Source organism: Fukomys damarensis, unplaced genomic scaffold (genome assembly GCF_012274545.1).
Source record: "Fukomys damarensis isolate Sample0158 unplaced genomic scaffold, DMR_v1.0_HiC HiC_scaffold_34, whole genome shotgun sequence".
In the NCBI taxonomy this organism is placed as follows: domain Eukaryota; kingdom Metazoa; phylum Chordata; class Mammalia; order Rodentia; family Bathyergidae; genus Fukomys; species Fukomys damarensis.
Genome location: NW_022900946.1, coordinates 21,570,741 through 21,583,955, shown reverse-complemented (window position 1 = coordinate 21,583,955; position 13,215 = coordinate 21,570,741). Strand labels below are relative to the sequence as shown.

General features: G+C 44.4%; 1 protein-coding gene across 3 annotated transcripts in view; it reads right to left on the bottom strand.

Annotated features, from left to right (window-relative positions):
- Positions 1-13,215, bottom strand: part of Ift140 (intraflagellar transport 140) — an 89,275-nt gene that overhangs the window by 59,012 nt on the left and 17,048 nt on the right. For all 3 annotated transcript variants that reach the window (XM_010620510.2, XM_010620512.2, XM_010620511.2), the window contains exons 6-14: positions 12,294-12,469; positions 11,330-11,421; positions 10,374-10,480; positions 9,628-9,773; positions 7,192-7,395; positions 6,742-6,814; positions 4,627-4,718; positions 2,646-2,773; positions 1,194-1,311 (exon numbers count right to left, since the gene is read on the bottom strand). In XM_010620510.2, coding sequence (XP_010618812.1) covers positions 1,194-1,311; positions 2,646-2,773; positions 4,627-4,718; positions 6,742-6,814; positions 7,192-7,395; positions 9,628-9,773; positions 10,374-10,480; positions 11,330-11,421; positions 12,294-12,469 — 1,136 coding nt within the window. The remainder of the gene's footprint in view (positions 1-1,193; positions 1,312-2,645; positions 2,774-4,626; positions 4,719-6,741; positions 6,815-7,191; positions 7,396-9,627; positions 9,774-10,373; positions 10,481-11,329; positions 11,422-12,293; positions 12,470-13,215) is intronic.

Here is a 13,215-nt window from a genome sequence, read left to right as displayed (position 1 = left end):
GGACCCGAGTTCAATCCCCGGTAGCAAAACAGAAAAAAAAAGAAAAAAAAGAAAAAAAAAAAGAAAAATAAATCACCCTCTTGAAAACAGGATTCTGAGATTATGCTCCTTGCCTCTGTGCCAAGTTCAAAGTCAGCCTGCCAACCACATCAGCCTTGTTCTTTCTTTCCAGAACTGACATTGACCTTGGTGAGGCAATGCTCTACCCAGTATGCCCTCACCTCCTGACTTGTACCTCGTATCACAGTTCCATTGTCACTACCTCATGGGCTTCCTCACAGCTCACAGCATGACCTGCGCTGTTACACACTTGGCTGGTGTGCCCACTTCTCCTTTATGGCTCTTACCATGGTTGTAGAAATTCATCAGCTGGCTGCCTTGATGACTGATGTCTGTTTATTCACAGGGATTACAGTAGTCCTTTCATTTAACTGATCACCACTGTATCTGTGGTGCCTGCTCCACTGGGGGCAACCAGCATCATCTCATGAATGAATGAACCAATGAATAAACAAATACTGTGGGGTAGAATGAAAAGGCAAATCCAGAACAATGCCACCAGCCACCCTACTCTCAGGCACTCTCTAGGTGGCTACAAGAGTCCATTTCCACACCCATCTCATTCTACTTTTCTCAGGAGGATGCTTAAAAATACACTGGCAGACAGGCATACTTGGAATTCCAGCATTCTGAGTGGCTGAGGCAGGAGGATCACAAGATTGAGCTTAACCTGGGCAATTTAGTAAGACCCTGTCTCAAAATAAAAAAGGGCTGGGGATGGATGTAGCTCAGTGTAAAGGCCCTGGGTTCAATCCCCAGAATGATTGTGTCGGGTTTTTCACCCACAACAGTCCTTGTCATCTCTTCTTGTACCAAGGAGAATTCAGTTGGGTGATGAAGAAAACAAATGGAAAAGGGAAAGGCTGAGGGGCTCTCTTAAGAAAAAAACAATAAAAAACAAAGAAAGGCAGGAAAGATGGGAGGCGTACCGGTGGGGGAATGGACTAAGAATGGAGGGCAGTTAAAGATGGCGTTATACCAGGAGGGAAGGGATGAAGGGAGGCCCGAAGGCTACGTGAAGAGGAGCAGGTGGGGTGAGGAGGGCACAGCAGGACAGGGGAGGGATGGGGTTGGAGGCACAGCCGTGGGGCAGGCCCTCACCTAGGGCCACTGGCGGGAAGGCCCTCCCTCACCTTGCTGAGGAGGATGCTGATCTTGCTCCCACTGGCATTGCATCTGAGAGAAACGATGGAGCCCACGCCAGGGATCAGCTCAGCCAGGTTCCTGCAGTTGCAGTGCACCTTTGCCTCTCTGCAGGACAGAGGAAAGAACCACAGTGTGTCAGAAGTTCCTTTCTGTACAGATGCCATTCACTGTCCCAGGCATGTCACAGAAAAGACCCGATTCTCTGCTGAGGCCTTGGCTCACAGTGAATTTTGCTGGACAATTTGCCACTTCTCAGCTTACTGTCAGGTGCACTCAAGACCTGGGCCAAGCACAGGGCAGTTTCTAAATGATAGGTTGTTAATAGAAAGTATATAAATATGTATTCTTAGTGCGCCTCCTGTTCTTACACAAACACGGTGAATAAGGATGCTGTTCTGCACCTTGTGATTCCCCTTTACACCATGGCTTTGTGAATTCACATGGCAGAATGAGGGCACAGCCTCCTTATCTATCCTCCCTCACAACTGTACTACTTACCACCCCATGTGAGCCACTTCCCTGCCAGAAACCACTAGTTGTTTCTAGCTTGCTGTCAATATCAACAGTAAGCATTGTGGCTCATGCCTTTCTTTACTTATTCGCATTTCCTCAACTTCCCCAATGCTCCTTTTTTTTTTGGTCCTAGGAGCTCATGTGACATTTAGGCATTATATCTCCATAAGCTGCTCTTGGCTATGACAATTTTCAAACTTGCCTGTTTTTTTGATGGCCCTGACACTTTTGAGGAGCTCTGTTCAGGCATGGTGTAGGCTGCCTTCCTTTTGGGATCGGTGTACCAATTTTCTTGGGAACAGCACAGAGATGAGGTGCCTTCGTCTCCCACCACATAGGGACACGTGCACCTTGCTCACCTGGGAGCATGCTGTGTTTCTCTACTGGGAAGTGACCCTTCTGCCCCTACTGTGCTCTCTAGAAAGAACTTGGTAAGCACAGCCCATGCTGGGAATATCATGCTCCCTCTGCCCTTAGAGCCAGAGACTGCGCTTACATCTGAGGTCTCCAGGGCAGCACTTTTCCTCACACCATTGGCTAAGGTTGTTTCTCACATTTCAATACAGCTGTATGGTTTTGCTACCCTCTGTTTTCTATCTCTTTTATATTCTACAAGATTTTAAAAGTTTTGTCATAAAATAAAATTTTTATCATGTATTGAGGTTCATACTTTGTGCATAAAATCCTACAGGTTTTGGTAAATGCAGTGCCTGGTTCCCGTCACACAGAAATGCTATAAAATCAAAAACATCCCCATGCTCCACCTCTCCTGTACTGCAAAAGCTTCAAGTGACAAAGCACAGGCATATCAAAACATGAGGCGACCCGTTAGTGTTGAAATGAGAATTTAAGCTTCTGTCTTATTTTCTACCCACAACTTTGTGTCTTAACAAAATATAATAGTTTTATTCAGGTAAAAATCATACCTTCGGGAGAGATCAAAACTTTTAAAGTGAGCTAAATCTGTTCCTACGACCAGGAAATTTCCACAGATGTCCAGGAAGCATGGGGTTCCCTCAGTCTCGGAGAACATTAGGAGCTGTTTGACAGTCCCCTGCAGAGCAGAAAAGAGTGAGAAATTGGGGAACGCGGCTCCTGCAGCACAATGGCTCCCATGGAACTCCACTGCTGTTACCGAACACAGGTGATCTTCTGCACCTCATTTGCTCAACTACTAACTACATACACAGTACTCAGACCTGCACTAGACTTACTGCTCGAGGGGACAATGGGGTCCTGACCTCAGGAGAGCCCTGTGCCTGGAGCCTAGAGAGGAAACAGACAGCAGCCTCCTCAACAGGCAAATATGCACAAAATCTCAGCTGAGATGTGCTCTCTGGGAACACACGGGGGGCTGGAAAGGCCCTGGGAGCACGAGGTAGTCCCACTCTATGGGTTGGTGTGGGGCCCTGTACGGGGAAGGTATGGTTTTAAAGCATCCTGATGAAACTCCTTGGGCTGTCAGTGTCACATGTGTGGTTACCCTAGGTGGGGACACTGGGAGAAGAAGGGAATGCCAGGGTGCTGGTTGGTTACATGATGGGTATCTTCTACTCACAAAAATTCACTGAGTTGCACATTACTTATGACATATTTACATTTTCTCTATGTGTCTTAAATTTCAATAAAATATTAAAGAAATAAAAGACTTAGCAGAAGGGGAAGTAAAAAAATTAAGATATGTTATGTGTATGTACCAACTTCCCATAATGAATGTAATCATTATGTACTGCAAATATGTACCAATAAAAATTTTAAAAAGAAATAATAGTCTTGTCTGGAGCAATATTCAAACCAAGGGAAGGATAGGAAGAAGCCAACTGTCTGCAGAACCCCAGCTGACGTTCCACAGAGGAGGCAAAATATACTCAACAAGGGGAGGGTCTTCATACCTACAAGCCCCGCGGCCAATGAGGCAGGCTGTCGGGAGTCATGTGAGAGCGGCATGCTAAGGAGGTAGCAGGTGAGCAAAGGCCAGGGGGCAGCAGTACTGCAGGCTAGGGCACCAAACCTTATGTGAAATGAAGAATTCCAGATTCTGACCTGGGAAGTAACTTCACGTCATTTACATTTTCACCTTCCCAGAAAGTGCTTCCTCCCATTTCACAGTCTTGTATATTCAAGATCCAGCACAGAAGACTTCTTCCCTATAAAAGGCCCTTTTCTTGTCTCCTGATTTCAGAGTCACAATAGCCATCGATGAAGCAGCTATCTCAGCACCAATTTTTATAATCAGCCATCTGCTGAGGGGAATCTGATCTAGCTAAGCAAGACCAATGAAAGGATTTGACTTAATTTAGAAATAACATTTTAAACTGCTCTATTTTTTTTTTTTTTTGTACCAGGGATCAAACTTGGGACCTTGTGCTTACAAGGCAGGTGGCGGCACCACTGAACTAAATCCCCGGCCCAAACTGCTCTAATTTCTTTCCCTTTCTCTTTTCTTCCCTTCCCTCCTCATCCCCTCCTACAAGGTTTCACTATGTAGTTCAGGCTGCCTCAAACTCACAGTGATCTTCCTGCCTCAGCCTCCCAAGTGCTGGGATTACTGGCATGTGCCACTACATCTGGCTCCTTCTTCCTTTTCATTTTTTTCCCCATTCTAGTACAAGAGTTGAACCCAGAGGCACTCTTCCACTGAGCTACATCCTCAGGCCTTTTTACTTTATTTCCCACCCACTCCCCCCAGGGATTGAACTCAGGACCTTTCAAGGTAGACATGGTGCCACTGAGCTAAATCCCTGGCCCAGGCCTTTTTAATTTTTTTAGACAAGATCTTTGTAAGTTGCCAAGGCTGGTCCTTCTGCTTTAGGATCCTGAGGAGGTGGGGTTATAGGTGTGCACCATCACACCCCGAATAAAATCTTCTTTATCATCACAGTCTGTTAACTACATACAGCCACTTACCTGCCAGGTCCGAACTTGAACTCGGTTTGGCTCCACTGTATACACATTTTCCTCATGCATCGCTAACACTGGGGATTCACACTGGAAGGTCCCTGAAATGGAAGATGAGCATCAAAGTAGCAGTGATTGCTTGCTGAAGGCTTCTAGAGTTGAAGAGGTGTTTCAAGTGGAGTCCCTAATCATCTAGGCCCTCATGTTTCCATGAGGGTTGTGTTACCTGGATCTTGCAGATGAACAGAATAAGGTTCCTGTGCAAAAAAAAAAGCAAAAAACAAAACAAAACAAAAAACCCCTGGACAAACAAAAACCCCCCAAATAAAAAAGCAATAAAAAAAAACAAAAAACCCACCCAACCAAAAACAACAAAAAAAATCTGGTTTGATGGCATACTCCTGCAATATAGCTGCTGGGGAGGCTGAAGCAGGAGGATTACAAGTTTAAGGCAAGTCAGGGCAACTTAATGAGACCCTGTTTCAAAATAAAAAATATGAAGGGCTGGAAAGTGTTCAGTGGTAGAGCACTTGACTAGCATGTATAAGAACTTGGGTTCAATTCCCAGCACTGGGGTTGGAGGGAGGCTCTGAGCACTGGGAACCGCAATATCACCCCACAACCCTGGGCCTGGCAGGGACTCTACTGGGCTTCCTGCTCGCTCACTCATTGTGGTCTTCTCTTTTCTCCCACCTAGGAGCTAGCGTTCTCAGCAGCACAGCATCCATGACAGTACACTGGCAAGCATCTGCTCGTGCTAGGTAGAACGGTGGAGGCTACCTGCCTTGTCTCTGATGTTGCTAAAGGGGTTCTGAGTTAGGGAGGTGACGGCAAACACAAAACAGAAAAATATCTCAGCACCTGCTGTGCTGGCTCTACTGCAGTACAAGTTCATCCTTGCCCCTATCTGTGCAACAGAGAAGACATATGAGTGACCCTACAATACAGGTCACAGCATAGAAAAAGTTACTAGAGAACTTTAGACTAAAAGTATTAGGGGAGCCAGGTGTGGCGGCGCACATCTGTAATCCCAGCACTTGGGAGGCTGATGCAGGAGGATTGCTATGAACTTGAGGACAGTCTGGACGATAGTGTGTTCAAGTAGTCTGAACTACATGGTGAGACTCTGTCTAAAAAAAAAAAAAAAAAAAAAATTGGGCTGGGGATTTAGCTCAATGATTCCGTCTCCTGCCTCGCAAACACAAGGACCGGAGTTTGATCCCTGGTCCCAAAAAGAAAAGAAAAAAAGAAAAAAAGCTTTGGGGGGAAAAAAATAGGGAGTGAGGTGACAACCAGTGGAAATATCCCCAGAGGTGGGAGGTGGTTACATAATAAGGCCTTGCCCACAGCAAAAGGACAAGCCAAATGTCCATCAACTGACAAATGGATAAAGAAGATGTAGGATCTTTTGCACAATGGAGTACTACTCTTGTCATAAAGAAGCATGAGCTTGAGACATTTATAGCTAAATGGATGGACTTTGAGACTACACTCTCAAGTGAAATAAATCAGACACACGTTTCAATACTGCATTGCTTCTCTGCTATGAGAAAATGAAAGTGGAAATAAGGACTAAAATGTACAATAGACACTGGGAAATGGAAAGAAAATGTTCAAATGAGAAGGGAGGGAGGAGGGCAAAGGAAAGAAGGGATGAGAAAGAAAAAAGAAAATCGATTGAAAAAATGGAAACAAAGCTTTTGGACCTAATGGGGGTGGGGAAAAAGCATCAACAAGATACGTACTGGTGCCAATTCCCTATGATGAATGTTATTATTATATATAAAATGTATCAATAAATGTTTTGCTAAAAAAAGAGAGAAAAAGCACTGTGGTTGCTTGGGTTCACACAGCCTTATTTCCCAGCCACGTAGGAGTCTGGGAACCCAGGAGGGCTTGCTGGCGAGGGTCTTACTGCCCTTCCACTGCCTCGATGGGCTCCAGGAGGATGTAACCCAGGAGGCTCTGGGTGGGGGCACAGGCCAGCGGTGTAGGTGGAGGCACAAGAATTGACACTGAGGTCTGCCCAGCCCCTGTAGCACGCTCCAGACTACAATCCTCTCAGTAAGTGAGGAGACAATGGAGATGTCCTGGAGTCCCCTCTGGGTGTGAAGAGACTCCCACCTGCATTGCGTAGTGTGGCTCCAGAAGGCTCAAAGACTGCTACGTGTGTTCCATTCCAGACAGCCACAGCATCCTAAAAAGAACATGGACATCCAGAGCAAAGATCAGGCGAAGCACGGCACACACTGTAGATCCCACTACACACATCCGAAGCCCAACCCCTTCTCTTAACTATCCCTGAATTCCATCACACAGTCAGCCTGACACTGGGTCCACAGATGCAGGTGAGGGCTGGTTTTTACGTTCTGTAAAATGTCCCTGGGTGTTTATTATTATTTTCTTTATGAATATGATATACATGAAGATTCAGGAAATCTTTCAGGAGGGGATTGAAGAGTTGTCCAACTTGTCAACCAGGCCCCATGCTACCCTGAATTACCCCAATAACTGAGCAGCTCTTCCATCTATGCTGATGCCTGTCTGACCCATAGAGTCATCCTCTGCAGTCACCTTGGTGGCGAACACTCCGCTGATGTGCATGTCTGTGCGCAGGCTGTACACTTCCCCCAGAGACAGGAAGGATACACTGAGTAAGCTGGGGGAGACCTGCACGGACGCCACCTGCTGGTGGAAGTGTGAGGACATGGCCTGCTCTCTGAGGATCACTACGGAGGTGACGTTATTCACTGCCAGAAGGTTCTTCCTGGAGCCCCACTGCATTCTCAAGATAACAGAAACAGAAGCAGAGATACCATCAGGGGAAACACATAAACATTCCACACGAGGATCCATAAACTATATTCCAAACATTATTTTTTCTTATTTTATTTTTAAATAGATATATGTACGTTGTAGAAAAATTTAAAAATATACTGCATTGTGAATCAGTAGGTAGACACCTGTGTGGCTGTTCTAGCCAGAATCTCTTAACTGGTGAAGTATCTTCTAGAAATCAGCTTTTCTGAATATGTCATACGAATACTTATTTTCTCGGAATTGATAGGCACTTTTCACAAATTATTATGCCGTACTTTGTTGATGTAACTTAACTTCATACTAAACTTTTAAATCTATCTATAATATTCAGTTTTCTCTTTTTTGTTGTTTTCGTTTTCTGAGACAGAGTCTCACTGTGTTGTCAAGGCTGACGTCGAACTTGTGGTGATCTTCCTGGGTGTGGTTTTTCTATAAAATGAAATATTACTTAGCCATAAAGAATGAGAAATTAGATTCATTCATAGGAAAATGGATACATATTGAGGATATACTCCTAAGTGAAATAAATAAGTCACATGTGTAAATACCGAATAGTTTCTCTGATGTGAATAAACTATAATAGTACATAAGATCCTAATGATATAATGGACAATGTGAAATAGGAGGAAAGGGGCTAAAGGTGTAGGGAAGGTGGGAAGGGTAGGGGAAAGCTATTAAGGGAAAAGAAAAAAATATGAGAAAATGAAAAATGGAAATGAAGTGCTTGTAAAGGGGGAGGGGAGAAGGGGTGAAGGGAGGGCAGGGACAAGGGGAAAAAATGAGAACCAAGACCTATCATGTAAAGGTACAAGATCCCAATAATGAATGTAACTGTATTGTATACCTAAAAGGTACCAATAAACTCAATGCGGGGAAAAAAAAAAAAAAGAGGAGACTATGACCAATATTAAAAAGAAAAAAAAAGCAGACATCAGAAACTGTTAAGAGCCCAGATGTTGGACTTAGCAAAGTAGCTGCTACAGGTGTTTATTCTTATAAGGCACAACTACTACAGAAAGGTGTGATGGGGCTGGGGATTTAGCTCAGTGGTTCTGCCGCCTGCTCTGCCAGCACAAGGACCCAAGTTCAATCTCTGGTACCAAAAAAACAAAAACAAAAACAGAAAGGTGTGATGACTATGTTTGATCAGATAGAGAATACCAATAGACAGAGATGACCAAAAAAAAAAAAAAAAAAAAAAAAAAAATGCCGATGAGACCCCATCTCGAAAATAAAAATGGCCAAGGATGTAGCTTAATGCAAAGGCTCTGGGTTCTACCCCAAGTACCTGGGTGGGGGGAATACATAAAACTTGTGTACAAACATTCACAGCAGCATTTACAGTGGCTCCACAGTGGAAACAATCCAAATGTCCATCGGCCAATGAATAAAAAAATCGTGTTCCAGCCACACAGTGAAATAATACTCAGCCATAAAAAGGAAGTACCAACACCTGCCACCGTGAAGGTAAAGCTGGAAATCAGGATGCTCAGAGAGAAGCCAGTCACAAGAGATCTCATATATAATTCTATTTTTATGAAATGTTCAGAAAAGGCAAATTCATAGACAAAGAAAGCAGATTACTGGTTGACTAGAAACCCAAGAGGACTTTGGGAATATGCATGGATTTCTTTTTGGAGTGAGTAAAATATTCTAAGACTTATTGTGAAAAACATCATGTTGATGGCTGCAGAACTCTATGACTATATTACAAGTTATTTGTTATATAGATACTACCTCAATAAGCTGTTTTTAATATTATGTATATACACCTACATAGATATAGGTAGAAACACAGAAAAATGCAGATGAAAGGGTTGATACAAATACGGATCCATCATCTCTTATCTGCAATTCTGAGATCCAAAGAACTTTTCTTTCTTTCTTCTTGTTTTTTGGTACCAGGGATAGAACTCGGGTCCTTCGTCTTGTGAGGCAGGCGGAAGAACCACTGAGCTAAATCCCGGGCCTAAATCTTTTTTTGTTTTGATTTTTGGTACTGGGGATTGAACTCAGGACCTTGCACCTGTGAGGCAGGCAGTGGCACCACTGAACTAAATCCCAGGTCCCCAAAGAGCTTTAATATTTTCTTGTTATTGTTAGTAACTGATAAAAACAGGTTGAGATCAGTTGCTTCTTATACTACTTGCAGAGAAAGTGAAGTACTGCCTAGCCCCAGTGGAGCAGCACCTTTATTTGTGTGATGTTTCCTTCGAGCTCGGTGGGGGTCTGAGGGACCCATGTGTCCTTGCCCTCTGCCTCTCGGCCGCATGGGGAGCTGACCACTCTTTTCCACATGGCTATTCGCCCTTTGTCAGTACCAGCTGCCAGGAGACCTGAATGGGAAACAAAGTGCATGTCAACGGAGGTGAAAAAGGAACCATAGCAACAGTAAGCGTCTCTGTGATGACCACTTTCTCCAATGTGTCAGCCTCCTTTAGTCCAGGAATCCTACTCTCAGAAGCTCTACTTCCCTTCATAAGTACTACTTATCTCAGGCAACACTGTGCCAGTATAGGGAGCAGTAGTGGATGCTCTTTTCTGCTTTCCAAGAGCTTACATGTGTCCAACAGTGCTGAGCACTCAGCAAACGCTGCCAGAATGTCACTGTGACCCTCTCCTGTCCTTTCTGTGTGAATACACAAATATTCACATGCTTTCATGTATGCACACATATTACTGTCTCATGGGACTTCAGGAGGAAACAGACAGCAATGTACATATATTCAGTCTGCCACTTTTTTATTAAATTCTTCACTCACTGTGAATAACAAAGCTTTGTCACTTGTTCATCATGACTGTATTCAAGTGAGTGATGTTAGTTATAACTGGTGTGCCATTCTTTAAATAATCTCTAAATTTCGCTGTAATTATTTGTAGCTTGAGCACAATGGTTGAAATTGGTTCCATTTCTTTCATGCCAGGCCACATGTTACCTTTGGCTTTACAGTAGCAAACGCAGTTTATATTCTCTTCTTTTTCAAAGCCAAACTTCTCCTCTAGATTCAGTACGTAATTCTCTCCCCGTTCCAAGTCCCAGAATCTACAATGGAAGGAAGAAAGCCTCACCAAGGGGATGCTAGTGGTTTCTCCCTCTGCTCTGAGGGCTGTGTTGAATCTGTGCAGCAAACTTAAAATCATAAAACAGTCACACTCTTCAGACTCTCAATACGGTGTGAAAAAGAAAGCTGATGTTAATAAAAAAAAAGCTGATGTCACAGGATTATTTTATGCCGTTTACGATCAAAGAGGGTAACTGTTAAAAGATGGTTTATATATGGCCTGGAATAGTGGTACTAGTCTGTAGTCTCAGAACTTGGGAGGCTGAGGTAAGAGGGCAGCGTGAGATCAGGAGCTGGGGACCAGCCTAGGCAACTGAGAAACTGTCTTAAAACAAAATAACCCTTTCCCGACAAAAATACCAAAAAAACAAAAAAAAAACACGGAAAAGTGATTCTAGGGCAGATATCAGGTGCTGCTACTTGCTGGGTGAGGAACCGAAGGGAGAACACTAGGGATCATAGCATCTTTAACTTTGTTGTTCCACTTCGCTATATGGATGTGTCCAATTTGTGAAGACTCATCATAATATGTGTACTTTTTGGTATATGTGTTACACTCCAATAAATCCATTTAAAAGAACTTGTTCTTAGTCAAGCATGGTACTGCACACCTACAATCCCAGCATCTGGGAAGCTGAGGCAGGAGCATTACAAGTATGAGCCCAGCTTGGACAACTTAGCAAGGCTCTGTCTCAAACTGAAAAATAAAAAGGGCTGTGGATGTACCTCAGTGCAAAAGCTCTGGGTTCAATGCCCGTACTGAGGGTGGGGGGTGGCATGAATCCTGCCAGAATGTTCCAGGCATGCATGTTGGAAAGACAAGCTCTTACCTGAGGATGGCTTCCCCTATGGCCATCACCAGGAGGCTGCCTTCAATCAAAGTGATGTCTGCCCGGAGACCTGTTTTCCCACTCAGCTTTACCTGTATAGGAAAAAACAATCTGAAAGAAACACATGGCTGCTGCTAAGACCTCTGTCCCTGAGTTTGTGAGCCTTGGATCTGGTTTTCAGTAATTTTGGAAACCAGGTGAGTAGAAACTGAAAGGTATCCTTGTTTTTTTCAAGATGTACAGGGCAGAGGAAACAATGACTTGCATATGGGCATCTACTGTATAGTACATGATAGGAATCTCTAGAGTGATTACTAAATTGAGCTGGGTGTTCCCTGCTCAGTCATGACCGTATCCTCTACATAGGTCTTGTCATTGCCAATCTGCAGAATGAAAACATTCCCAGGGCGTACCAAGCATCAGGGTACCTGAAACCAGGTGCTTATGGATTCAACTGTCCGCCCTTCCCCATGCTGACTGCATCTACAGATAGGGCCTTTAGGAGGTAACAAGACTGAATGAGGTCCTCAGGGAGGGTGGAATAACTGGGCATGATAACATACAGCTGTAAACCCAGCTAGTCAACAAGCTGAAGCGGGAGGATGGAAGTTCTAGGCTGGCCTGGGAAACTCAGCTAGATCCTGTCTCAAAATATTCTTTGTCATACCTCATATCCGTGGGATTTGAGTTTATCAATCAGGAGGGGGTGCAGCCTCGGAGAAAGCCTAGGCTCCTGTGACAACCTCACCTTTGCCCAGAGATACTGAGAAATCACCTTTCATTTCACCCACCTAAACTGACTGTCTTACAGTAAAAAAAATGAGCGAAGAGTGGTACTACATAATGATGTTTCAGTCTTCATAACTAAGAGAGAAAGGGCATTCATGCAGGTAAGAGAATCTTGTCTCCCAGTTCTTTACCATGGCAGTGCCCTGGGTTGCCCAAACCCTGCTCTTTTACCCACCTTCATCACTTCCTCAGCTTTACCCTCAGGCATCACCATATAGAGGGACAGCAAAAGGTTCTCTGTGACCACCACCAGCGCCTCTCTCTTCTCAATGTAGAACAGGGTCTGGATGGAGCTGTTGGTGGTTGCCACACAGGTGGTCTTCCCTTTCTCATCCACATAGTGAACTGACCCTGGGGACACAGGCAGGTCAGTATGCAGGGGCTTCTAGCTTATCTGTGTTTCTGTGTCACTTGCAAGCAGACATTTCTATCTACTTAAGGGTATTTAAACATTTTTCATTATAAAAGCTTAGGAATTAAGCACTTCCATAATCTTACAGGCTACCATCTCTGAAACAATCTCTACTTCACTAGCTTAGGGCTGCCTTGACTTTGGCTGTCTCCGATGATTCTTTCTCCACCACGCTCATGAAGAATTTTAGCATCTATACTATTGAGCCCCCAGATTCTTCAGCCTCACCTTTTTCATTTCTGCCCACTAACTTCTGGTGCCCTTGCAACACTCAGGCTCTAAACGACCACCTTTCTCTCTGTTACTCAGCTCTGGAGTCACTTGTGTGACACCTACCATCTTACTGGATGCTTTCTGGCCCTCCCTCTCTTATACTGCATAGCTGCGGTTGGCTGTACATCAGTCCTTTCTGCCTGGAGGCCCCTCCCTCCAGCCTTGCCGGAGTTGCTGCTTTCACTTTTAGTATCATAGTCCATTTATTTTGGCCTTGGTTGAGATGGTTATCTCCCTCTTTAGCCCAAAGGGAGGCTGTAGTAAAATCAACAGATGGTTGCCAGGCATGGGGGTACACGCCTTTAATCCCAGCACTTGGGAGGCTGAGGCAGGAGGACTGCCCCAATTTGGAGGCCATCCTGGGCTACATAGTGAGTTTAAGGCCACCCTGAACTACAGAGTGAGACTCTGT